The 25,777-nt window shown below is 40.7% G+C and overlaps 1 protein-coding gene and 1 long non-coding RNA gene across 5 annotated transcripts in view; one reads left to right on the top strand and one right to left on the bottom strand.

Annotated features, from left to right (window-relative positions):
* The first annotated feature begins 1,896 nt into the window (after nucleotides 1–1,896).
* The window catches only part of CPEB4 (cytoplasmic polyadenylation element binding protein 4), a 67,204-nt gene continuing 43,323 nt past the window's right edge, over nucleotides 1,897–25,777 (top strand). For 3 of the 4 annotated variants that reach the window (XM_011285394.4, XM_006927910.5, XM_019838717.3), the window contains exons 1-2: nucleotides 1,897–4,465; nucleotides 23,902–23,983. In XM_011285394.4, the coding sequence (XP_011283696.1) occupies nucleotides 3,341–4,465; nucleotides 23,902–23,983 (1,207 nt within the window). In that variant the 5' untranslated portion in view covers nucleotides 1,897–3,340. The remainder of the gene's footprint in view (nucleotides 4,466–23,901; nucleotides 23,984–25,777) is intronic. The other variant, XM_003981256.6, reaches the window with a different exon arrangement.
* On the bottom strand, nucleotides 21,792–25,350 carry LOC123379516. The gene is made up of 3 exons (XR_006584006.1): nucleotides 24,910–25,350; nucleotides 22,065–22,211; nucleotides 21,792–21,914 (listed from the first exon to the last, which is right to left on the bottom strand). It is a non-coding gene; the product is annotated as an uncharacterized LOC123379516 (long non-coding RNA).

The following is a 25,777-nucleotide window of genomic DNA, read 5'->3' as shown; positions in this document are numbered from 1 at the left end:
AAGATAACCAGATAAAACCTTTGCCCTTAAGAAATGAACCCACTGACAACTAGCAGTAATTTCAAGAGAGGAGTCTACAAGATGTTAGAGAGAGGGGCGGTCAGGGCAACCATTCTGGAGGAAATGACACCTTGGACACTCTGGTGGAACCGAACCGGCAAGACTCAAGGTATGTCCCGTCGTGGGGAACAAACAGCAGACTAAGACCCAATCCCTATGCCCAAAGAACTCCAAATAGAATTGCAGAGGTAAGACTCATGGTCACGATAGAAGGAAAGAGAATAAAAATCATGGCTTCAGGCTCTAAACAGGCGTTCTACATGGAAGTGTTGGAGGATGGAGGAACTGCGGCAGAAGAAGAAGTTAGGACCATTCAGGGAAGGCTAACAGATATGAAATGGAAGCCACCTGTGTTCATGAGCTTCTTCCTAAAAGTTTTTGACCGCTCTTTTTTTCCTACTCTGGCTCTACTGTGATTCCTTCTCTTCGTTTTTCATGTCTCATTTCCTACTAAAGGGAAACACTTATTCATCATCTTTAGAGTGAGGCATTACCCTAGTCCCCGATGGCGGTCGTAAGTGGGAATGTACAAAGATGAACAAGACCAACGCTGGAGCAGCTAATGAATCACCCAAATGATAAGAGTTTGAGAGGCGGGAACTCCAAACAGCAAAAGGAATGAATTAATTCCGACTTGGTAAGGGGGCTGTCATTCCAGATAGCGCCCACTGTAGTTGGTTTGTTGATTCATTTCTTCAGCATTCATTCACCCATGTCTTCCTATCCACAAGGTCCTCTCCTCAATGAGCCCAGGTCTGGCAGACATAAGCAGCCATTACAATAAGGGATAAACGAGCATGAGACACACAGGACTAATGGGCCATGGATGCTCGTTAAGAGAATTCAGGAGGCAGAGCTGGTAGTGTTTGAACTGATTCCTAAGATGAAAACAAGAGTTTACCAAGTGGAGAATAAAGAAAAGGGCATGCTAAAAGGCACCGGGAGGGTGTTTGGAGCAGCTTGGTGTGGGGCATTTGTTCGGAGATGAGGTGTTAAGATACAACCGCCCACAGAGCGGAAAGGCCTTGAATACCAGACTAAGGAGTTTGGCCTTTTTCATAGAAAGATCTGAACAGATGAGGGAGACCGTAAGATTTTCGTGTTGGAAATGTCTCTCTGGTACGGTGTGGAGAGCGGACTAGAATAGGACGAAGAGGTCTCAACCACGTACGTTTACAGCAGCTGTATCTTTGTGCCTGATAGACTGCACCAAGTCTCCCAGCTAAGCCACGCTCGGGAGTGGGGGTGGTGGAATGGAAGGTGAAGGGAGAGTCCCGCGTGAGGTCAACAGGCAGGACAAGGACGTACGCAGTTCCAGGCTCGGCACAGAGGCTGGGGAGACCCGCCTCCCCTTCCAGATCCCTCTGGGGCGGAGCTCGGGCCAAAGCACGTGATGCCCGGGGACCCACCTTTACTGTGGGCAGGCCTCCCGTTCATCCTTGGTTTTACCGGTCGCCACTCGGATCCGCAAGACCCTGGCTCTTTTTCTTAGTGCTCGAGGGATCCGTTCTCTTCCGTGCGTCCCTACATGCAACTCCTGCAAAGAGAGGGGAGGGGAGATAAACAGCGAAGGAGTCCTGTGCCCACACTAAAGATGGCAACCTGCTGCGCTCACTCTGGGTGGGGGAGCGGGTTCCAGTCGCCAGGCCTCGCTGGGCGAGGCGCAGACGGAAGGGGCGTCTCTCGAGGTAAGCTTTCGACCTTCCTGGGAGGGGACCGGAGCCGGGGGGCGTGGCCTCGTCTAAATTCTAACAGCTGATTGGTATTTCGGCAGGTGGGCGGGGTGCCCTCCGTACCCCACCCCTCCCTCTTCGAACCGGAAGTGTCTCTCGGTCTTTCCAGCTGGTTGTCATTTCACTCGGCTCGGTCCTGAGGAGAAGGACTCAGCCGCGGCTGCGGGACCCGGACACCGGGAGGCGGTGGCGGCGGCGGCGGCGGCGGCATCGGCGACAGCAGAGGAGGAAGAGGAGGAAGAAGGAGAGCAAAAGAAGAGCCAGGCGGAGTCCGCAACAACGACAGCGGGGACTGCGGGACCGGGGCAAAGTGACGGCGGCGGCGGCGACGACGGCCCAGCAACCGTGAGGAGAAACAAAAGCCTTCTAAATTATAGATTTTTTTTTTTTAATCTGAGGGAAAGAAGAGAGAGCACAAAGGGGGGAGGCCCTTTTCTTTTAGAATAACTACACTAGTGGGTTTTCCCTTTTTTTCCTCTCCCTGCCCCCCCCACCCCCCCCAGCCCCCCCACCCCCCCCTGCGGAGAATCGAACTGAGAGAACTGAACAAACCGCCCCTGGGTCCCATGAGGGAAAAAAACCCCGGAGCCGCAGAGAGGGGAAGAGGCCGAAACTGCAGGACCTTCCAGGTCGCCCCGTTGGTCCCCGCACCCCCGGGCCGCCAGCTCCCTGTCGTCGAGTCTCGCTAATCCTTGCTGATCGCGATCCCCCCAAGAGGGAGAAACGGGTGTTTCCAACCCCTTTCATGGGGGAGAGGAGGCCGGGGGGGAGCCCAGGAACAGCGACCGCAGCAAGATCTGCACCCAGAGCCTCAGGAACAGCCCCCGAGGCCAAAACTGCGCCCCGTGAAAGAGCAGAAACAGGACCGGGAACGGCAGAGACCTCCCTGCGATCATCTTTCCATTAGTCAATGCTGATTTCCTCTCCCGCAACCAGGAATTCACCTCCCGCCCCAGATAACCTAATATAATCTATATATATAAATATATAATATATAATGTTCTTAAATTATTCCTGATTTTTTTTAACCAAGCTGCCAAGAAAAAAACGTATTCTCCTCTTAGCCCTATTCTAATTTTTATGTGAGTGAATCTAAACTGCTGAGGAAGACCATATGTGATTGTTAAATTATATATATATATATTTTTACTCCGCGCAAGGCTTATTCTTCTACATCCATAGATGCTTGAGAAGCTGTGTTTTTGTCATTCATGTACATTTTCCTTTGGAAAAAGAAAGCGCCTATTTTACTAACCAAAGACTTGAGTTTTGCCCTCTTCGTTTTTATTCCCTCCTAGAAACAAGCCCCGTCGGATTCATGTCCATGTGTTAAGAGACTTTTTTTTTTTTTTTTTTAGTTTTTTTTTTCTTTCAGAGACCAGAATTCCAAATCAGAACTATTTCGAGTGATAAGCTGCGATCTTTGAGCTAGCTATATAAATAAGACACTGCAAACAGACAACTGAAATTTCGGGTGGAGGGCGCAAAGACGCGGGACATCGGGTTGCCCTTTTTTTATCATAAGATTCTGATCCTAAAAGTGATAAATGGGGGATTACGGGTTTGGAGTGCTAGTGCAAAGCAATACTGGGAATAAATCTGCTTTTCCAGTCAGATTCCATCCACATCTGCAGCCTCCACACCATCACCAAAATGCCACCCCCAGCCCCGCTGCTTTTATAAATAATAACACAGCTGCCAATGGCAGCAGTGCGGGGTCAGCTTGGCTCTTCCCGGCTCCAGCCACCCATAACATTCAGGATGAGATCCTGGGGTCAGAAAAAGCAAAAAGTCAGCCACAGGAACAGCAAGACCCTTTAGAAAAGCAGCAGCTCTCCCCCAGTCCAGGTCAGGAAGCCGGAATACTGCCTGAAACCGAGAAGACCAAGTCGGAAGAAAATCCAGGGGACAATTCTTCGGAAAACGGCAACGGGAAGGAGAAAATAAGAATCGAATCGCCAGTGTTGACAGGGTTTGATTATCAAGAAGCCACGGGGCTGGGGACGTCGACCCAACCCTTGACGTCTAGCGCATCGTCTCTTACTGGTTTCAGTAACTGGTCGGCCGCGATAGCACCTTCTTCCTCTACAATCATCAATGAAGATGCAAGTTTCTTTCACCAGGGAGGGGTCCCGGCTGCTTCGGCCAATAACGGTGCTCTGTTGTTTCAGAATTTCCCCCATCACGTCAGCCCTGGCTTTGGAGGCAGCTTCTCCCCTCAGATCGGGCCTCTGTCACAGCACCACCCTCATCACCCTCATTTCCAGCATCATCACAGCCAGCATCAGCAGCAGAGGAGGTCTCCCGCCAGTCCCCATCCCCCGCCTTTCACGCATAGAAATGCTGCTTTTAACCAGCTGCCTCATTTGGCGAATAATCTTAACAAACCCCCCTCGCCGTGGAGCAGCTACCAGAGCCCCTCTCCTACACCATCTTCTTCGTGGAGCCCGGGAGGTGGTGGATACGGTGGCTGGGGAGGTTCCCAAGGCCGAGATCACCGCAGAGGGCTGAATGGAGGAATAACGCCCCTGAACTCCATCTCGCCTTTGAAGAAAAATTTCGCAAGCAATCATATTCAGCTGCAGAAGTACGCTCGCCCCAGCTCTGCCTTTGCTCCTAAATCCTGGATGGAAGATAGCTTGAACAGGGCTGACAACATTTTTCCTTTTCCGGTAAGATTATGTTCCATTTATAGATTAAGATGAATAAGGAAATTGTATGGTGTAGTATCGGTTTAACTAAAGAGAGTTTGAATTGTTCATGCGCGTATCAGAACTCTTCTGAGAAAATGAGTTAATTACCAGACGTTATTTTGGCGGGACAGGAGTATAATTCGGAACAAGATATTCAGCGGTTTCTTTGGGAAATTTCTAATTGTAATCTCCCCCATAGATAATAGTATGAATTGGCGTACTTCTGAATACCAGATAGCTAATGATGTCAGAATTATTAACTGTAATACCTTTCTAGCCTGACAGGATCAGCAGGGTTGGTTTTTTCCCTACTTTTTTAGGTGGGAATAAATAATGTAGAGACACAAGTATATTTCACTGTGGAAACTGATGATCATTTTCTGCCCACATGAAGTAACTAGACGACAGAATTCATGTTTTTCCTCCACTGTAGTGTAGGGTAGTGATTCAGTGAGAACCAACTATTGAATTATAGTTTTCTCCCTGGTTACATTTTAAACCTGGAACCTCTCTGAACCTTGCAGTGTGAACAGTCTGAATTCATCAATTCAGCAATTCCTCTTAAACCCCTTTGCAAATTCCGGCCTGCCCTGTTCAGTAAGGACTGGTACAGAAATGATCTAAATGTTTTCTTCATCCCCATTTATTTTCAAATACCATGAAACTGTTGATCTCAGAGTGACTCTTTCATGATGCCTTTCATCCATGTGTTTATTTTCCAGTGTTAACACTAGGGGTGTAGATAAACCGTTCCTAAAAATAGATCCAGGCAAAGATCACTTGTCTTTCTGGCCACCAGTGTATCTTTACTCTGTAAGAGTCACATTGTTTGATGTTTTTGAATTAATGAGCAGCCGGTCTGGTTGACAGATACGACATAAAGGGAATTTCGTAGTTAATTGAGCATCAGATGCCCCACTAAGTTTGTACACTTCGGGGGTATGATTGTTTATATGTGTTTAGGAAATTTATATGGGATGATAAGCTAACACTGAGTCAGGCCTCACAGTGACCCCGCAAGGTAAGTTCTATTGTTATCCCCATTTTGCAGAGGAAGAAATTGAGTATCAGAAAGATATAACTTGTGCAAAAGCACACAGCTGATTCGAGTGCCAATTCTAGGTTAAAAAAACAAGGATTAAAATACATGTCTGTATACCTGTGTATGTACATATGTGTGTATGTACATTGTGTGTGTGTGTATACACATGCATGCACCACAGATAGAGGGTTATTGTAGAGACGTTTTCTGCAAGGGCTAAAGCAGATTACAAAATAGTTGCAATGTCCCCAAATATGATGTCAGCACAAGCAGAATTATCTGTTTTGATTAATCATTTGCTTAGTGGGAGGGGAAGTTTGCTAAGAGAATCCTGTGTCATTCCAAGGAATTAAATGTCCCTTCCCTGAAGGATTCAGGTGTAACAGTTAGGATGTATCTTAAAATATTCCATTAAGTTTATTTTAGAGTTTTAAACTTTTTTTTTTTTTTTTTTTTTTTTTTTTTTTGCCTAAGTATCAAAAAGCTGTTGGCTTTTGCTTTTATAAAGGATTCTTTACTCAAAACTGAAGAGCAGTTATCTTGTGTTAGTGGTTAGGTAAAAAAAAAGGCTCTTTTAGATATTGGCAATTTCATGAAGTCTGTTTTTAAAAAAGTTGCTTTTAGTACTCTCTGGAACATAAATTTAAAGAAAATGTAGTGCAAAGGTGACTATTATGAATTATTCGTATGTTGCTAATTTTTAGATCTGAGATGGCATTCTGTACATTTCAACTGATTAAGATTGGTTCAGAACTGAATACACTTTATTTTACTACTATACTGTGACAGAATGAACTTATGTGACCTCATGCTTTATTTTCTGTTCTCAGTTTACTGATTTTTGATCAAGATTTGCTTTGGGAAAAATAAAAAATTCGGAAAATGAATAAACTATATATATGCACATTATTAGTATTTTGGGGGGGCTAATGGAATGTGTTTAACGTGAAATCTTTCGGTTCAGTTGGAGGTGTATATGAAATAATAATAGAATAGACTAAGATTGATCCTAAAACTAACTAACTAGGAAACTAACTCTTCCCTTAGGATTGTTGTCTATTATGCTGAGGATGGGAAAAAGGATGAGTCAATATACTTGGCTCAAATATGGTAGGATTAGAAAGTAGATTGTTGATTACTGCTCACCGTCCCCACCATTTTTAGGAAAGGGAGTGGGGTTCAGGGAGCCAAGAGCAAGTGTGGTGGTGATTTGAAAGTCACAATAGAAACAAGGGATTTTAAAAAATCCTAATTGGGTTTTGAAAAAAATCACACGAAGTTAGTAAACTGACTACTGTAGTGCTTACTTAAATGAATCTAGTTCTGTGTGTGTGTGTGTGTGTGTGTGTGTGTGTGTGTGTGTGTGTGTTTTAACAATTACTCTTTTGAATTGATTTTTGGCAAAAAAGAAAAAATGCCATTTTGGGTTGGTATGGATTACTTGGTTAAATTTAATATGAAAAACTCAAAGAAACACTTATTTGACTGGGAGCCTGGAGACCTAGGTTATGGTCTTGGCCCTATCAATATCATAGCATTTGGGGATCTCGGTTTCTCCATAAAATGCGGGGGATGATGGAGGTGATGCCTAAGTTCCTTATGATCCTGAAGTGAGCTACTGTGAAATTGCAATTGCTGCGACCACAACCACACTCTTTCCTAACCGCTGCCATTTTTGAATTTATTACCCTAAAAGCTATTAATTTTAGGAAAGAAATTTTATAGATATTAGTAATTCAGTTTCAATGGCTATTGTCAAGAATTCCTAACGTGTTGTGTAGAGATCTGGAAACGCACCACAGAAGTTACAGGATCCAGCTTACATGGCCATATTATAATGTTAGTGTTCAATCAAAGGCCAGCATGGTATTGTTACATTGAAAGGAAAGAATTCACCTGATACGTAACTAACACCAGGCAATGTTTGTTTTAACTTGAAATAAATCAGAATGTTTTTCACATTTGTTTAGTGCAGGTTTGAGTACGTACAGTGAATTGAAATTGAGGGTAACGTCTTCAGTTAGTTTTTTTGTCCAGCCTTAACATTCTCTTTTATCCATGTTTGCGAAGCAAGAACAGAGATTTCAAATATGTGAATAATCCTCTAAATAACTGATATGGCAAGGCATTGTATTTTGTGAATATTTTTTGTATTACAAAAAATAAGGTCTTTTTCTAGTTTTTTGTTTTGTTTTTGCTTAGTTTAAAGCTTTAATTAATACGAACTCAAATGACATGCCTCAAATCCTGTTTTCAGATACCACTAATGTATATAATTATATATACCTAATATAATTATATATATTAGGTAATTAATATAATAATAGCTAACATGCTTATGGTATTCAGTTTTACATATATTAACTCATTTAATTCATTCAACAATCCTATGGGGTAGAAGTTATTGTTACTTTTCAGACACAAGATTTGGCTTTTAACCAGTATACTACAGTGCCTCTTGACATAAACATAATACGGGTTTTGGGGGAGAGTGCCTCCTAGAAGCAAGTAAGATGAGAGGAAAAATTTTATAGTTTGAATGGTTGGTACATGCTAATCAAAAGATGTAAGTTTCGAAAGTGGAAAATAATATAAAATAATAGAATATACTTCTCAACTTTAAAATGTTAAGCTTAGATAATATTCAAGTCAATTTTTTTTTGTTTATTTTTAGTACGTACTATATGTCAGGCACTGGCATAGGACTTCTCAATCCTATGAGGTTTGGTTTTATTGTCCCAATTTGAAAATGAAGAAACAAGGTCCATATTCATGTGATTAAAGGCATGATTTGACTCTTACATTAAGGAGGAAAAAAAAAAAATTCCTTGTCCTGCCAAACACATCCTGGAATTTCAATGTCCAAACCAAATAATATATTGGGGCACTTGCCAATAATTATATTTGAATACAGCACTTCTTTGGAGAGGTGCCTATTTTCTGTCCTTACAGGAAAGTAAAGGAGAATTGTATAGTATATATTCTGATACTCTCTATCTTCAGCTCAGTTATACTCACACCTCCATTAGCCAAATACCAGCAAATAGACAATAAATAAATAAATAAATTAATTAATTAATAAAAAGGGGGGGGTGGGCAAAATCTTTCCTAAAGACCATCCTAAAACTTGATAGGGAGACATTTTGGGATTTAGAGCCCATTTGCTTTTACTTAAGACACAGTCACCATGGATTTGTCTTAACCAGGCAAATAACTCATGTCACTTTAATAACTCTGCTTGTGTTGTAAGTTTATTGATCCTTAAAATGATATATGGCATCTTATATTTGAAAACAGAAAGTTACTGCATTGCTTCACTTCTGAAAGTCATGGTGAATTATTGCAGTTGTCTAAGTGCAACCTCATTACAGTTTTGGTTTTTTTAATAGCGTCCTGGGAGGGAATCTTTGTATAGGAAACATTTTCTATTACTTTGTATTTCTTCATATTAGAAGAAGGAAAATTCATTTTTTAAACTATAAAGTATGGGTTGGATTGTTTTCGCTCCAGCAGAATTGAGATATTGGAACAACTTTGGAAAAAGCCTACCAGATACAAGTTTGTGCCTTTTTGTAGAAAACCTTTCAACTAGGTTTAATTGCTTTTCTGATGGAATCAAAACTTGGGCAGGGTAGAGTGGTTTTTTTTTTTTATTATTATTTTTTGTTGCCTTCACAGAAGCCATGGAGTGTGATCAACACATTGTTCTATGTCTTTCAGGAAAAACCTGTTTATAGCAAGCCTCATGAACTTGGTTGTTGCTAGCTGCAACTAGAAAGATGCTCTTAGTTCGTGGGTTTACGCTTTTGAGAATAATTCTTGTTGGTGTTCATGAGAAAGAATGGAAAAGTAGTCTTAAAGTTAACATATGCCTAGTTTAAATTTAACAGCCCGTGTTTATTTTTTTAAGAACTTTATCTTACTGTAAGGAAAATAAGCTTGAAGATCCATTATCACATATTTTCAACACTACATTGTACTTCAGTTTTTGGTCCCAGCACAGATAAGATAATGTATAGAATTAAGGCAGGGAGCCCATAACATGAGCATTCATTTTAATATTTCCTGACAGACTCATTTTATATTTAATTGTTCAGAGAAAATTGCTCTTGCAGAAATTAAAGTATGTTTTCACCGTGATAAATTGATAGCGATGTGTAATTTTTTAACTTCAAAATTAGTATAGGTTCTCACCACATTTTATATTATTGAAACAGAAGGGGTTCCACTTTCAGGGTTTCAGAAAATTCTTAGTAGCTAGAAAGATAAAGGTACAGTCCTCTTTTTAATCAGTTTTTGAAGGTGAAACTTGAAAAATTATCAAGAAAGCCTATTTTATGACGCCAAACAAACACGAAGTAGAGTGAAGCACAGGCTCTGGTTCTTAGCAAAACAATGAAATTACTTACAATTATGGTGTCTACGAAAGATTTTTAACAGTCCTTTGTACCACCTCTCTCATGCTATATATTTTATTTACATTTTACTCCTTTTGAATGAGCTAGATGCAATCCAGGACAGATAAAACATTTAGCAGAATTATCAATTTTCTTGAGAAGTTTTATAATTGTGTATATGCTTAAAGTTTCATTAGGATTGGCAGACTGTATCAGTACTTTGAAAAATTTTACCTGTAGTTATTTTGAGCAATTTAGAACATTTCATTGCCTTTGTATACATTAAAGGAGACTGTTTCAAAGGAGAATTTGTGATTTTTTTTGGTAAGAGATAGGAAAAGGTACCAGGGATTTGAATTGGGTATATTTTAGCTTTTATTCTGGAATTCAGTTTTGTTTTGTATATTTTAATTTATTTAGCACATATTTAATGAGCACTTCCTATGTTATCGACCAGGGGCAAGACTAGATGTCTCATAAAAGTTGTTTTGGTTTGATTTATAATTTATTTCTGATCTGTGCTAGTCCCTGAATGATACTAAACATACTTTTTTTTTTTTTTATCTCATTATAAATAAAATTGGCAATTGATAGTTTCAGGTCATTTTAATCCATGAGCTGTTTTAATTTTTTTAAATGTTTATTTGAGAGAGAGAGAGAGAGAGAGAGAGAGAGAGAGAGAAGTGAGAGAGAGAGAGAGAGAGAGAGAGAGAGAGGGAGGGGCAGAGAGAGACAGAGACACTGAATCTGAAGCAAGCTCCAGGCTCTGAGCTGTCATCATAAAGCCCAACGCAGGGCTGTAACTCAAGAGCCAGGAGATCATGACCTGAGCTGAAGTTGGACGCTTAACCGACTGAGCCACCCAGGCACCCCTCCATGAGCTGTTTTGAACTTTAAGGCAAATTAAGAGATCCACCTTTAGCTATAACAAAAGCAATGTGTTAATGGTATTTTCAAATATTTTATTAATGGTCACATTTATAAACATATGCTTGGGTGCAACATGTGCTTATTTAAGTTCTGTGGCAAAATGGCAAACTTTAACCTATGGTTAACAGAATTCAGGCCTTATGACACGTAAAGGAGAAAACTCCATCAGCCACTTACAGGTCCTCTCTCATGTTTGCAAACTGAATTAATAAAAGTTCAAAGTCTTTTTTTTTTTTTTTTAACGTTTATTTATTTTTGAGACAGAGAGAGACAGAGCATGAACAGGGGAGGGGCAGAGAGAGGGGGAGACACAGAATCAGAAGCAGGCTCCAGGCTCTGAGCCATCAGCCCAGAGCCCGACGCGGGGCTCGAACTCACAGACCATGAGATCGTGACCTGAGCTGAAGTCGGACACTTTACCTACTGAGCCACCCAGGCGCCCCAAAAGTTCAAAGTCTTAAGCCATGCCAGTACTTTTCATATTTTAGAGTATTTAGATTGGGCAATTTCTGTTTGCTGAACATTTACCAGAAATAGCCCAATCATTTTTTTTATAGATCTGAACTACATTGTAGTTAATCCCTCAGTATTATACATTTTAAAGCCATATTTATATTTAAATATTATGTAACATACTTTTAATAGTAGTTCTTCCAGGGGTTTTTGAGGAACTCATCTGAGTGCTCATCAGTAAAATAGCTGTTGTTATTTTACATCTGTAAGAACCTTTAAAATAAAAGTCAACTTAAGAATGTTGCTATTCAGAAGAATCTCCTAATTATAGTATGGAAGTCAGAGCTGGGTTCCCAATATGGCTCTGCCACTTACTGTACGACCTAGGGCAAGCTACTCAACCTTCCTGATCCTTCATTTTCTCATTTGCTTTGACGGGTGATCACATAGAAATATTGATTCAATGGGGCGCCTGGGTGGCTCAGTCGGTTGGGCGGCCGACTTCAGCTCAGGTCATGATCTCGCGGTCCATGAGTTCGAGCCCCGCGTCGGGCTCTGTGCTGACAGCTCAGAGCCTGGAGCCTGTTTCAGATTCTGTGTCTCCCTCTCTCTGACCCTCCCCCCATTCGTGCTCTGTCTCTCTCTGTCTCAAAAATAAATAAACATTAAAATAAATTAAAAAAAAAAGAAATATTGATTCAAAATCTTTCAATTAGCATGTCTTCTTAAAATATGAAAACCATTGTATAACTTGTGTCTGGTAATTTGAGCTTAATTTTAAAGAAGACTTTCATAACCCAAACTATAATTTTTTTTTTTAACGTTTATTTATTTTTGAGACAGAGAAAGACAGAGCATGAATGGGGGAGGGTCAGAGAGAGGGAGACACAGAATCTGAAACAGGCTCCGGGCTCTGAGCTTTCAGCACAGAGCCCGACCGCGGGGCTCGAACTCACGGACCGCGAGATCATGACCTGAGCCGAAGTCGGCCGCTTAACCGAGTGAGCCACCCAGGCGCCCCAAACTATAATTTTTAAAAAGAAAGTCACCGTACTTAAATGATAGTGGAATTCAAAGCTAGATGATGTTCTCACTTTCTTGAACACTGCTAAAAAAATTATTGACTTTTTTTGGTCTCTATTTTGGCAAAGTGTTTTCCCTCATGACTTTTAAATTTTTTATTAGGAAAAAAATATTAAGCATATTCAATAGTAGACAAAATAGTATAACAGAGCCCCATGTACATGTCATCGGGCTTTAACAATGATCAACTCAACAGTCTCCTGTATCTTCTTATGTTATTTTCATGTTATTTTATTTTATTTTATTTTTAATTAATGTTATGTATTTATTTATTTATTTTTGAGAGAGAGAGAGAGAGAGAGAGAGAGAGTGGGGGAAGGGCAGAGAGAGAGGGAGACACAGAATCTGAAGCAGGCTCTGGGCTCTGAACTGTCAGCACAGAGCCTGACGCGGGGCTCGAACTCACAAACTGTGAGATCATGACCTGAGCCGAAGTTGATGCTTAACCGACTGAGCCATCCAGGCGCCCCACTTTTCATGTTATTTTAAAGCAGTTTCCAGATAGTGTATCATTTTCACTGTAAATGCTTTAGTATGTGTCTCTAAAAGATTAGGAGTTTGCTCCCCCCCCCCCCACCACAACAACAGCAGCAACAACAACAACAACAACAACATTTCATGGGTGTTTTTAAGCCAAGATAGTGAGAGGGGCGCCTGGGTGGCTCAGTCGGTTGAGCATCTGACTTCAGCTCAGGTCATGATCTCGCGGTCTGTGGGTTCAAGCCCCCGCGTCAGGCTCTGGGCTGACAAGCTCGGAGCCTGGAGCCTGCTTCGGAGTCTGTGTCTCCATCTCTCTCTGCCTCTCCCCTGCTCATTCTCTGCCTCTCTCTCTGTCAAAAATAAATAAACTTAAAAAAAAAGAAAAGAAAAGATAGTGAGAAACTGAAGCAAGGCCCACATTCTGTTGCACCTGCTCAGCTTGTTTCACCACTCAAGCTGGTGCTAATCTCCAAGGAAATCACTGCTGGCTTCATTTCCTCCCTCTGGGCAGAGAAGGGTGTTGGTAGTCACTTGGCTATCAGGAAAAAAAAAAAAGGAGAGATCCAACAAAAATGCCAAAACGTATCAATTGATGACCGAAAATTTGGGAGAGGGTGGTCTAGTTTTCTTCTATCCACCTTATTCTTTCCCCAGGTTCAGGCTTCTGTGGACTTGTGAGAAGGATCTCTGAAAGGAGAGAGAACAGGACACGACTGGGAGCTTTTGGGGTGTATTTTTGTTTGTCTGTTTCTGTTTTTTAAGAAGAATTTAGCGATTTGGGGCTTTTGTTGGACTGCGTCAGATTTATTCACCTCTTGCAAATGTCTGATACTTTCAATGGTCCACGCACTGGGAGTACATGACCAAGGCAAGCAGACTTCTTGAAGTGTACAGTCTGGGCCAGAAGTACCTTCTGCTCAGGAAACTCTGGGGAGCTAAGGATATGGGGGTGGGAATTGTGAGGGCCCAGAAAGGCTGACACTGGGCACAGGCTGCTTTTTGACATTGCTCTCGAGGTTCCCAAAAAAGATGTCGTGGGTTATAGGACACGGGCCTCAGTTGAGGAATAAAGATTGTGCATTTGGGTGACCATTTTCCTTGCTGACTTAGAACCTGATCCGGCCCAGCAGACATGGAACAGAGGAACTCTGATAGGCAGTAAGCTTCCAAAGGCAGAAGAAGGGCCAGAAGGGGCTAAATGACTTCATTCCTTAGTGTTGAGTTTTAGTAGTATTTACCTATTTTCCTTAAGCTAGTGACTTCTTGCCCTGAGTAGTTTATTAAGTAGGAGAAATATTTTTTTCCATTTCAGTTTCCTATGAAAATGCGCTATAGGAAATAGCACAGCAGCTGAATTATTCAGATATAACAATTCCTAATTTAGTATATTACTTTCAGGCTCTTTTGCTATTTCACTAGAGAGAGAAGGGGCAGGAAGACTGTTTATTGAATAGATCTACTAACGACCGGGCATTTTGCACAATCTGTTCAGATACCTTATCTTTTTCCTCACCGCGATTTACTATCTTCATTTTGCTGATGAAACCAAGGTTCACAGATGCTGTGGCATCAAGATCACTTGTCTAGTAAGTGGTCATTTAAACTCAGGTCTGAGAATTTTTCCAAAGAAGACATCCAGATGGCCAGCAGACACATGAAACGATACTCAATGTCACTCCTTGTCAGGGAAATACAAATCAAAACCACACTGAAATACCACCTCACGCCGGTCAGAGTGGCTAAAATGAACAAAATCAGGAGACTGTAGATGCTGGTGAGGATGTGGAGAAACGGGAACCCTCTTGCACTGTTGGTGGGAATGCAGACCGGAGCAGCCGCTCTGGAAAACAGTGTGGAGGTTCCTCAAAAATTTAAAAAATAGCATTGCTGGGCATTTGCCCAAGGGATACAGGAGTGCTGATGCATAGGGGCACTTGTACCCCAATGTTCATAGCAGCACTCTCAACGATAGCCAAACTATGGAAACAGCCTAAATGTCCATCAACTGACGAATGGATAAAGAAGATGTGGTTTATATATACAATGGAATGCTACCTGGCAGTGAGAAAGAATGAAATCTGGCCATTTGCAGCAACGCGGATGGAGCTGGAGGGTATTACGCTAAGTGAAATAAGTCAGGCAGAGAAAGACAGATACTGTATGTTTTCACTCTTCTGTGGATCCTGAGAAACTTAACAGAAGACCATGGGGGAGGGAAAGGGGAAAAAGAAGTTACAGAGAGGGAGAGAGGCAAACCATAAGAGACCCTTGGATACTGAGATCAAACTGAGGGTTGTTGCGGGGGTCGGGGGAGAGGGGAAAGTGGGTGATGGGCATTGGGGAGGGCACTTGTTGGGATGAACACTGGGTGTTGTATGGAAACCAATTTGTCCATAAATTCTATTAAAAACATAATAAACTCAGGTCTTAGAATAGAATAGACTTTAATTATTTCTCTCTGCCAGGCAAGGTGAGAATGAACAAATAGTCAACAAAAAGAAGGGGTCTGTTGACCCAGGAATGACTAATCAAGTCTGGAAAGGCAGCCAGCTTGTTTTGTAAATTCAGTTAAGTGGTGACAAGAAGTGTTTACCATTTCAAGGATCTCTAATGCTCAAAATGAGTGTGGTTTATTTAGTGAAGGTGGAATAAAATTTTCTTCTCAAAGGCTTTCTGGAGACATCTGATTCATCAGTTCACATGGGAGCAAATGGAGCTATTGATCCAATCAGAATAAAACACCAACGACATTCACTCATTTAGTTATGGTTTTTTATAGGGAGCATTTGGTAGCCTATGGTCTCTTAAGATACTGCCTTAGTTATTAAGCTGTCATAATGAGAAAGTACTGATGGAAGAGGAAACACGTGAAGAAATATGAGATGAACCTAAGTGTGGTTTCTTCTCCTGCAGATAATTACCTCTTTGACTTTAACCTCTGACACTTGTTCTCTGCATTCAGGCCCTGTATAGAGCAAAGGACTTCATACTTGCTGGGCGTTTACACATTGAAATTTCTAGGTCACGATGAGGCTTACTTAAACAGACCACGTTTCTGAGCTTCTCTGACATCAGACTCTACCACTTACCGTGTGACTTAGCGATTAGTTAACTTCTTATAGCATCATTTACCTAAAATGGGGATGATAATTGTATGCACTTTATGTGATGGTTGTGAGGAACCAATGTATGTATATCATACATAACTCACATAAGATGCACAACACTGAACCAGGAGGAACGTGTTGGCCCCTTTAATAATGGTGGTGACAATAATGAAGGACTTATACTCTGCACATGTGGAACGTATCTGTGGCTGTGTAGATGAGTGGTGCTCACAGTCCACTGGGGGGATGGCTGTGATGGAACTTTGTCAGCATCATGTGGAATGGTGGCATGTTAGGGGGGATGGGCAAAAGGGGCTCGTTTCGGCACAGGGATTTGAGGGTCATCTGGAAGTGGACTCATGAAAGTTGACTTAGGTAGTCTTTTTTGATGCCTGTGGGCTTACATATTTAACCCAAGAGGAACATTCACATCTTGGCAAATCTTGGATTAAAACTCCCATAGTACCTTTGATTAATTATGGACTGTACTGGCATCTCAGACTTCCTATTTATCTTGGCAGCCGACATCCTGGCATAGACTTTCCTTTCAAACCAAAATATTTTCTTTTCCCTTCTTCACTAGGGAAAGTTTAAGCCAGAAAGAGAAACTTCCATTGACTGATAGAGATACATAGTTGTCTGCGAAGTGGTGATCACAGTGCTGTCTGTCTTTGTAGGGAGAGAGTGAGCGAAGGGAGTGGTAGCTGACTTTTGGCTTTGGTTCTTAATAATGTGGCTATATTCAGTTAAGTACTTTTTGTGTGTTAGATCCAGTCTAGTAATGCAAAAACATGCTAACCCAAGTATAAACAGACAAGAACGAGTAATAGAGTGGTCATGGTGGTTGAATTGTTGAAATTGAACTCGATTGTAATCTTTTTCCAAGTTAGGCGTCTCGGGGCTCGGAGAGGGCTTTGTTTTGGGTTCTGAGAGCAATCCCTTCGCTTTATGCAGAAACCTTAAAATGGGTGACGTAGACTATTTAAGCTGGACTGTGTCGTGGCCAGTCAGCCAGGATGTAACTCACAAACACAACCCCAAGTATCTAAGGAAGTTAACCTGTTGAATGTAATTGCTTAACTCCGTGCCACTCAAAGTGTGGTCCCTGGCTTCACTTAGAAACTTACTAGAAACGTGAATTCGTGGATCCTACCCAGGCCTACTGAATGAGATACTTTTGTGGGTAGACCTCCTAATCTATGTTTTGACAAGATCTCCAGATGATTCTGATAGACTCTCGAGCTTGAGAATCACCGTCTCTCATACGCTCTCAAGTTTTAGAATATCCATCTGGATGTTAAAAAGAAAAAAAAAAAGCCATGAATGATGATTTTGGTTTGTGGTATAACTGCAGTCTAGTTGTTCTTCCTGTGTCAATAGACCGACAGGTTCATGTGTTTCTTTTGGCTACTCCTGGCATGTTATGAAAAGCCATGTCATCAGATATTTGCTGATGTAAGGCTTCCTATTTTGCCATGGCAGTCAGGATCACTCAGGTGTAAGTTAAAAGGACGTGTCCTGCTGTTTGAAGTACTAATTTGTTTTATCAGAACATTATTTTTTATCAACTTGGATTTTCATATTGGCTTGTATGGTTTTTTCCCATTAGAGATGGTTCTGTGGGGTACAGATGACAGAAACTGAAACCAACCAGTTACTGACCTGCAACTCTATATGTTAAATATAACAATTAGGATTACAAAATAAAATGAGGTCTAAGTGTTGTAGTCAAGTTTGCTTTGCTGAGCCTTGAAAATAATTGGTGATACTCTTCTATCTTGTTCTAGAGTCGGAAGGCCTGGGTTCAAATTCTGCCCCTCCACTTACCTCGCACTGATACAGTTATTTAATCACTCTAAGTTTCCATTTCTTCATCTGTGAAAAGGGATAATTCCGGAACATACCTAACTGTATAGGATTTTTGTGAGGAATAAAGAAGATCATATATATAAAGCATTAGAGCTTGATAAGTGTTAGCTACTAATGTTAGTGGTATTATTACTACTGTTACTACCACTTCTCCTGTGGTTGGCAGTAAAAGCCTAGAGTGGCATTTGTGGTAGGTTTTTAATTTGTGCACCATATCTATTCGCCACCTAGACAGAAAGAAGGAAGATGAGGCTTCTTTTCGTATCTTCTTGTTACCTCTGACATAATCCTATATTATCCTTATACATACTCTTACACATTTTATTCTTTCTTTCTTTATTGAGAAATATTCCAGTGCCTGCAATTTGTTGGGCACTTGCCAGCACATTCCTGCTCCCTGGACCTTTACAGCAGAGTATCTCATTTATACCAATGTGTGTCTTTTGTTTTATTTTTATTAACATTTTTTTTCTTAACGTTTATTTTTTCGAGAGGGGAGGGGACGAGAGTGAGGGAGACACAGAATCTGAAGCAGGCTCCTGGCTCTGAGCTGTCAGCACAGAGCCCAATGTGGGGCTTGAACTCACGAACCGTGAGATCATGAACTGAGCCGAAGTCGAACACATAACTGAGCCACCCTGGCACCCCTGTGTAAATGTATGTCTTAATTAGTGTGGTCCTTTGACTGCTTACCCAAGGAATTACTGCCTGCTCTGGAGGGCGATTTAGGCTTGAATCCTGACTAAGCTGCTGAACTATGCAGTAACCTGTCTGTGCAGTAAACAGAATTTTCCTTAGTCTTAGTTTTTATCATGAAAACAGGAATAATGCCATCTAACTTAGAAGGAGGTTTGAGGATTAATTAAGACAGTATTAATAAAGTACTTAAGGGGCGCCTGGGTGGCTCGGTCGGTTAAGCGTCTGACTTTGGCTCAGGTCATGATCTCGCGGTCCGTGAGTTCTAGCCCCGCGTCGGGCTCTGTGCTGACAGCTCAGAGCCTGGAGCCTGTTTCAGATTCTGTGTCTCCCTCTCTCTCTGCCCCTCCCCTGTTCATGCTCTGTCTCTCTCTGTCTCAAAAATAAATAAATGTTAAAAAAATTTTTTTTAAATAAAGTACTTAAAATAATGTCAGGGACTTAGTAGGTGTTCAGTAAAAGATAGTTCTGTTTTTCTGCCTTTTCTCCCTTTAGGCTGCCAAGAGAAACAGGTGATGGTATGTTGAAGCAAATATGGTTTCTGGTGTTTTTTGTTTTATAATAGAGTCTTTGCCCTTTCACCTGAAATCAGCACATCCCCTTCAACAAATTGTTTTAAGTATATTTTTTTTATTTAAAAAGCTTATTTTCCATTATGTATAGCATAAGAAAATGTAACGATTGTCCTCCTAAGACTTTTAAGGCTTTGTTTCTTACTAACCTGTGATTGACTCTCACCTTTTCGTGGGCACAAAATGATGAGCTTTCATTAGTCGTTCTCAATTACATTTTTGCTTCCTGCCAATAGTCATCAATATAATTAAACTAAATCTTGGGAGACCACAAACTAAGGACATCAGATAGCTGGAAAACAAATATATTTTGGAGCTAGGAAGAGGTCATTATAGATCTAATCAAATGTTTTCCTTTTTCAGATCAGCAAAGAGGTCTGAAAGGTGAAAGTGCCCAAACTCACATGACCCACCAGTGGAGGAGTTGGGGCTTCCTAGTGTCTAATGTTCATTCCACCGATTTATGCTGATGTTCATATTTTGGTTATCAGCTCAAGTTCAATCTAGGAGAGCTGTCACTTAGCAAGTTTTTTATTTTATAGTTTACTTTCTGGGAAATGGATCCTAGAAAATAGATAAGTGATTATGATATTTGGCCCAATTAGCAGTCAAAAAAAGGCAAAGTCAAAGAACGAAATAGGGAAATCAAAGCCCTCTTATTTTGACACTTTGGTTATTGCGTAGGAAAACCAACATCATTTGTGTTCTTATTCCTTGGGTTTATTTATTTGTGTCTACTTCTCCACCTATTTCCTAGTGGCTCACTTAAATTTTAGTTTTTTTTTTTTTAATATTTTAACTTTTTATTTATTTTTGAGAGAGAGTACAAGTGAGGGAGGGGCAGAGCGAGGGGGATACACAGAATCTGAAGCAGGCTCCAGGCTCTGAGCCATCAGCACAGAGCCTGATGTGGGATTCGAACCCACGAACCATAGGATCATGACCTGAGCTGAAGTTGGACACTTCACTGACTGAGCCACCCAGGCGCCCCTAAATGTTAGATTTTGTTTTTATTTTAATTAGAGGTTAAAAATCGATGGAAAAGACCAGTGAGAGGGAGTAAATCAAGAAGGATAAACTTTAGACCCTCTCTGAGAACAGAATGTTTACTGGACAAAATGTGTGGCTTTTGAACTCTTTGAATTGCCAAGGCATCATAAGAAATAAAATGTTATACGGATGTAGTCATTTTTTTTTTTAATTTTTTTTTTCAACGTTTATTTATTTTTGGGACAGAGAGAGACAGAGCATGAACGGGGGAGGGGCAGAGAGAGAGGGAGACACAGAATGGGAAACAGGCTCCAGGCTCTGAGCCATCAGCCCAGAGCCTGATGCAGGGCTCGAACTCACGGACCGCGAGATGGTGACCTGGCTGAAGTCGGATGCTTAACCGACTGCGCCACCCAGGCGCCCCTGTAGTCATTTATAATAATTGTAATAAGGCTGGACTGTGGGAAGGAATACATATTAGGCGGTTGGCAAGAATGTGGTACTTGTGCCAATGGGTCTGTACCTTGCACTTAAATCATCAGCAGTCTGTCCAGATGCCATTCCCTCTTGAATCCACACAGAGCCTGAAAATCTTTCTCAACACATCACATCTGAGAATCAATACCAATTGATCAGAGTTTGTGTATTGGCATTTATTTGTTAATCTTGTATTAAATCGTGAGAAATGAAAGGAAAGTTAGTATGAGTGTAAAAAGGATAGAGGGTTTGTTTGTTTTTAATCCCATAAAGCATTACTGAAAATTTAAAAATTTCATTTAGGATTTTAATTTTAATATGTTCCACCAGTTACAAGTCAATGGTTATATTAGCAAAAATCTTTATGTTTCAGGCACTATGCTGGGGGAGGAGGTAATGAAGTGGCTTTGGTAAATTTCAGTACCACATTTAGAAACTTACAGGTTAAAAGGAAGCTTATTTTTTGTTTTTTTTAAATAATTTTTAAAATATTTTTTTAAATGTTTATTTATTTTTGAGAGAGAGAGGGGGCCCAAGCAGGGGAGTGGCAGAGAGAGGGAGACAGAGGATCTGAAGCAGGCTACGCACTGACAGCAGAGAGCCCAATGTGGGACTCAAACTCCTAAGCTGCGAGATCATGACCGGGGCCAAAGTCAGATGTTTAACGGATTAAGCCACCCAGGTGCCCCAAAAGGAAGTTTCTTTCTTTCTTTTTTTAAGTGTTTGTTTATTTTTGAGAGAGAGACAGAGCTTGAGCAGGGGAGGGCAGAGAGAGAGGGAGACACAGAAATCAAAGCAGGCTCCAGGCTCCAAACTTGGAGCACAGAGCCCGATGTGGGGCTCTAACTCATGAACCATGAGTTCATGACCTGGGCTGAAGTCGGATGCAGGAAGCTTCTTTATTTAATGGAAACAACTGTCATAAACCAAAACAAACTGCTTCTCTTCAGTGATCTTGTTATTCAGTGATTGGCAAAATGCAAGTTCTGGAAATTCACAAGGTTGCTTACTGCTTTAGTTGCATTAAAAAAGAAAAAAAAAAACAAAAAACAAAAAAAACCAGGCTGAGTATTCTCTACCCCACCACCCAGGACAGCTATTTTGGCAAAAGAAAACCTACAACTCTAAGGCAGGAAAGGGAAAATGTAAGAACAAACCTTAAGGAAATAGGAGGAAAGAAATATTTTAAATATTTAAAAATTACTTGAAGGCATTTATTTATTCATTGCTTCAGCAAACGCTTGTGCTTTCTACCTTTCAGATCCTGGGTGAGGCACAGTGATACAGAAATGTAGGGCAAAGCTTCTCAACCTGTTTCATATCATGACACACCTAGGAAACGTAATATTGAAACAGAAATCATCTGTTAGGGAGTTCCTGCTACATCAGTCCTGTGGGCTTAGGCGATGAATATCTTGGCACACCGCCACCCTTTGGAGTTGTACCCATTGGGAACATTTGATGGAAGACATACTTCCTCACCTTGAGAAACTGACGACATAGGCAAGTTGTCAGACACCGAGAATTCTTGCCTCCAACACTGGTTTTGTATCGGAGGTAGTAGAGACGGTGGATGGCCTACTTATCGGTGTGGCTCGCAGATTTCGGAACAGGGGACAAATCCAGCAACTGTAGAATAAGACAGTGGAATTTTGATTTAACTTCTTTCTCGAGTTATGCCTCAAATCCACCTAGCTTCCAAAAGAATAGGCAGTTTCGATTTAATTCAAGAGTTTTGATTTGATTCAGTGCTTGAGATGAGGAAGGATAAAAAAAACAGAGCAGTTGTCTCCCTTTTTGTGAACACTACTCTTTAGAAATTCTAATTCTGGCCACGTGTCCTCCTGCTTCTCTGTAGACCATATTGAGAAGGTGAAGATGATGAGGAAAGAATCGGGAAGAAAAGTGAGAAAGATACTCTGGAGGGAGTTGTACCAGGTCAGAGCAGAACAGCGTGTTAAGGCTTCTGCTCCCCATCCCCAGCTTCATCCTCTCTACCCCCAACAAAAAACCTGTAATACTCTGTTTTAAATATTGGATTATATCCAAATATAATTGTTCTTGAGCTCCTCAAGTTGCAGAGGTAAAGAAATTGGTGTCAGGGCTGTATCTTTCTCTGTAAATAAACATTAAAAAAAAAAAAAAAAGAAATTGGTATCCTAAAACAATTCATTCAGAAAACATTCTGAATGTCTACATGGTGGAGTGTGGTCAGAAGTGATCCCTATTTCAGGGAAATAGGACAGGCGGTGTTACAGAAGGATGGAGGAGAAATGCCAAGTTGATCAAAAAATGCTCTCCAGTGGAGAACTTGCTCTATCAGTCTTAGGGTTCTAGAAGTTTGCTAGGAAAGAGGAAAAGTGAGATTCCACAAATTGAAAGAAAGGGGTGGGGGATAAAATCAGGGGAACCTTTTTTAAAAAGCCAAAGCTTTGCGTTAGAAAGTAACGTAAGAGGAAATAAAGCTGAAGGGAAGGTTATAGACTCCCGCTTGTCAAATTCCTTTGGAAGCCCCTTTTCTTTAAGACGTTTGGCAGTTGTCTCTGTATGTGCACCTGTTTATTCTTCGGGTGGTTCCGAAACCTGTATTACTGCTTCCTTTCCGAGTTTAATTTTAAAATATTTTCATCTCCTACTCGTCACTTGTCAGGCTAAACTTAATCTTAGTTATCTCTAGTACTTTTCCTCCAGAAGAATGCCAGAGCGGTTGGTTCGTTGTGTATTTTCAGATTTCTCACCCACTCTTGAAATGCATTTGGTTAAGCCAGGGTTTAGACCAACAGTGTTGACCCCCTGTCTTCCCTTTAAAATTATGGCAGCAATATCAAGACTGCCTTGCCACTTAGTGGTCAAAAGACTATTGGATAACGATTTCCAAACTTTGGGTTACAAGCATATGGCTATTCGGTAGCAATCTCTACTGAATGCAGCTCGGAGCCTAAAGTGCTGAAACAAGTTTGTCAAGTTTTGCCACGTTACTGCAATCTTAAGTGGCAGACAGGTTATGAATTTTATTTTTGCATTTGTTTCATGTTGTTGACTATATGGAAACAGGTTTTAGTTGCCTTTGCTTTCTTAGTAAAAGTAAAGCTTTTATTGAAATTACTAGAAATCAAATCACTCTCTGCTGAACCCTGGGTACTTTTGTGCTTTTGATGTTTTGGAAGTGTTAAAAATAAAATGTAGTAATAATGTACCTTACACATAGAGGGAGTAAAATTGCCCCTTTTTGATCTGTGTCCCATCGGATGCAGCTTACTGTCTCCTTTTATAATTAAAAGCTATTTTAAAAGTGGTTTGTGGCTGTTTGTGTTTGCAGGATCGCCCCAGGACATTTGACATGCACTCCCTGGAGAGTTCCCTCATTGACATTATGAGAGCTGAAAATGATTCCATTAAAGGTAATTCAAAAAATCTAACTATTTGGTTTTAGCGAATAGTTAAACATTTGTATTATCTATGTAATCTCGTGAGCAATACGGCAAATATTATGGGTGCATATTTTGTATGTAGTCAGTTCCATCAACTTTATACATGGACCTCGCTTGTGAAAAAATCAAACGTATTTGGTGGGCGTCCACTGTGGGCCCTTCCCAGTACCAATTAAGAGAGCTACAAGAGTTCTAATTTAATGGGAGACACGAACCATACACTTCATTTTTTATTTTTATTTTTTTTTTACATCTGAGGCAAAAAGTGCTCAGTGTCTCAAACCTCTATGTGTCTCTGCTCTTGATAGTGACTGGACACTAGTCAGAGTCCAAATGCTGATAGAGGTTTTGGTCTAGTTTCACATTTTTAAAAACGGCCAGTAGTTTCCAAGTTAAAATGAAGTTTTATTATTGAAATAGTTTTTATGGATTATGTTAGGAAAAAATAGTGTTCTTTCTGCATTCTGGTCTCAATTCTATTGCTGACTGGCTCTGTTATTTTGGATCGTACATTTTCTTTTGCCTAGGCCTTAATTTCTCATCTTTATAGTAAGAGGCTTAGCCTCACTGTTAAAGTAAGGCACTTATAATGGGTAAGCTTTAAAAATAAAATATAGATGCCTGGACCCCATTCCACGTATGGGATGGGACTTGGCATGTCAACTTTTCAGTGTCTCACGTGATGCTCACCGGTAACCAGGACTGAGAATTACCAGACTGGGTATTCTCTAACGGCCCTTCCAGCTCTGATTTTATGAAAACTACCCCACAAAATAAGATATTTTTCTGCACATAAATGTCAGTTTACTGGAAAGCAGGGTTGGGTTTTTTTGTTTGTGTGCTTGTTTTTTTTAAAGAAATTTGGAACGTTGGATACATTTGGTCATCCCACTTACCTGTTCGTACATTCATTCATCCATTCATTTGTTCAGTGTTTATGATCCTACTTTGTGCCAGACACAGCTTTGCACTAGGGTCAAAGGTGGCAAGACAGCCTGTTGCTTTAAGTGGTGACCAGCCCGGCCTGGTTTTCCTTTGAGTTTGGTTGATTATATTACTGCTGCAGTCAAACTTTTAAGTATTTTTTTCAGCAGACGAACAATGGTACATTTTTTTCAGGAGAGCTTTTTGAGGTCTGGGGAGATGAAAAATAATATGTGAAAAAAGTATGCATCCAGCTGTTGAGATAACTTTACCATAATTAAGAATATTTTTGAAGATCTTTACTGAATTCCGCATATAATTCTGACGGGTGACTCTAACCCAGATACACAGTCTGTTTCTGAGGAAAGATGATCTCTTGTTCAGAATTTATTTTTGCCATTTCTTAGCACTCTGACTTGGGGTCAGCCTCTTTGACGTATCTGTTTTCTCATCAGAAGAGTGAGGAGAGTCTAAGGCCCTTTCTAGCACCAGAAAAACTACACACTCTTAAATTAAAAGTATAAGCTAAAGGAGAAATGTGAATAGGGTCTGTAGATTGTACCAACGGCAGTTTCCTGGTTTGTACTCTACTTATGTAAGGTGTCACCACTTGAGGATGCCGGATAAAGGGTACATGGGATCTCTCTGTACTATGTTTTGCAACCTGCTGTGAATCTGCAATTATCCCCAAATTAAAAGCTAAGTACAGAAAAAGTAGCTGAAGGTAAAGGACATTTGTTTATTCTTAATGTATTCGATTCCTTCAGCAACTTTCTTTTTTTGGGTCGGGGGAGAGCCTCTTATGTACTTGATACAAGGGATAATAAATAATCAGAACTC

Source organism: Felis catus, chromosome A1 (assembly GCF_018350175.1).
Source record: "Felis catus isolate Fca126 chromosome A1, F.catus_Fca126_mat1.0, whole genome shotgun sequence".
NCBI lineage: Eukaryota > Metazoa > Chordata > Mammalia > Carnivora > Felidae > Felis > Felis catus.
This window is presented reverse-complemented; position numbering and strand designations above follow the sequence as displayed.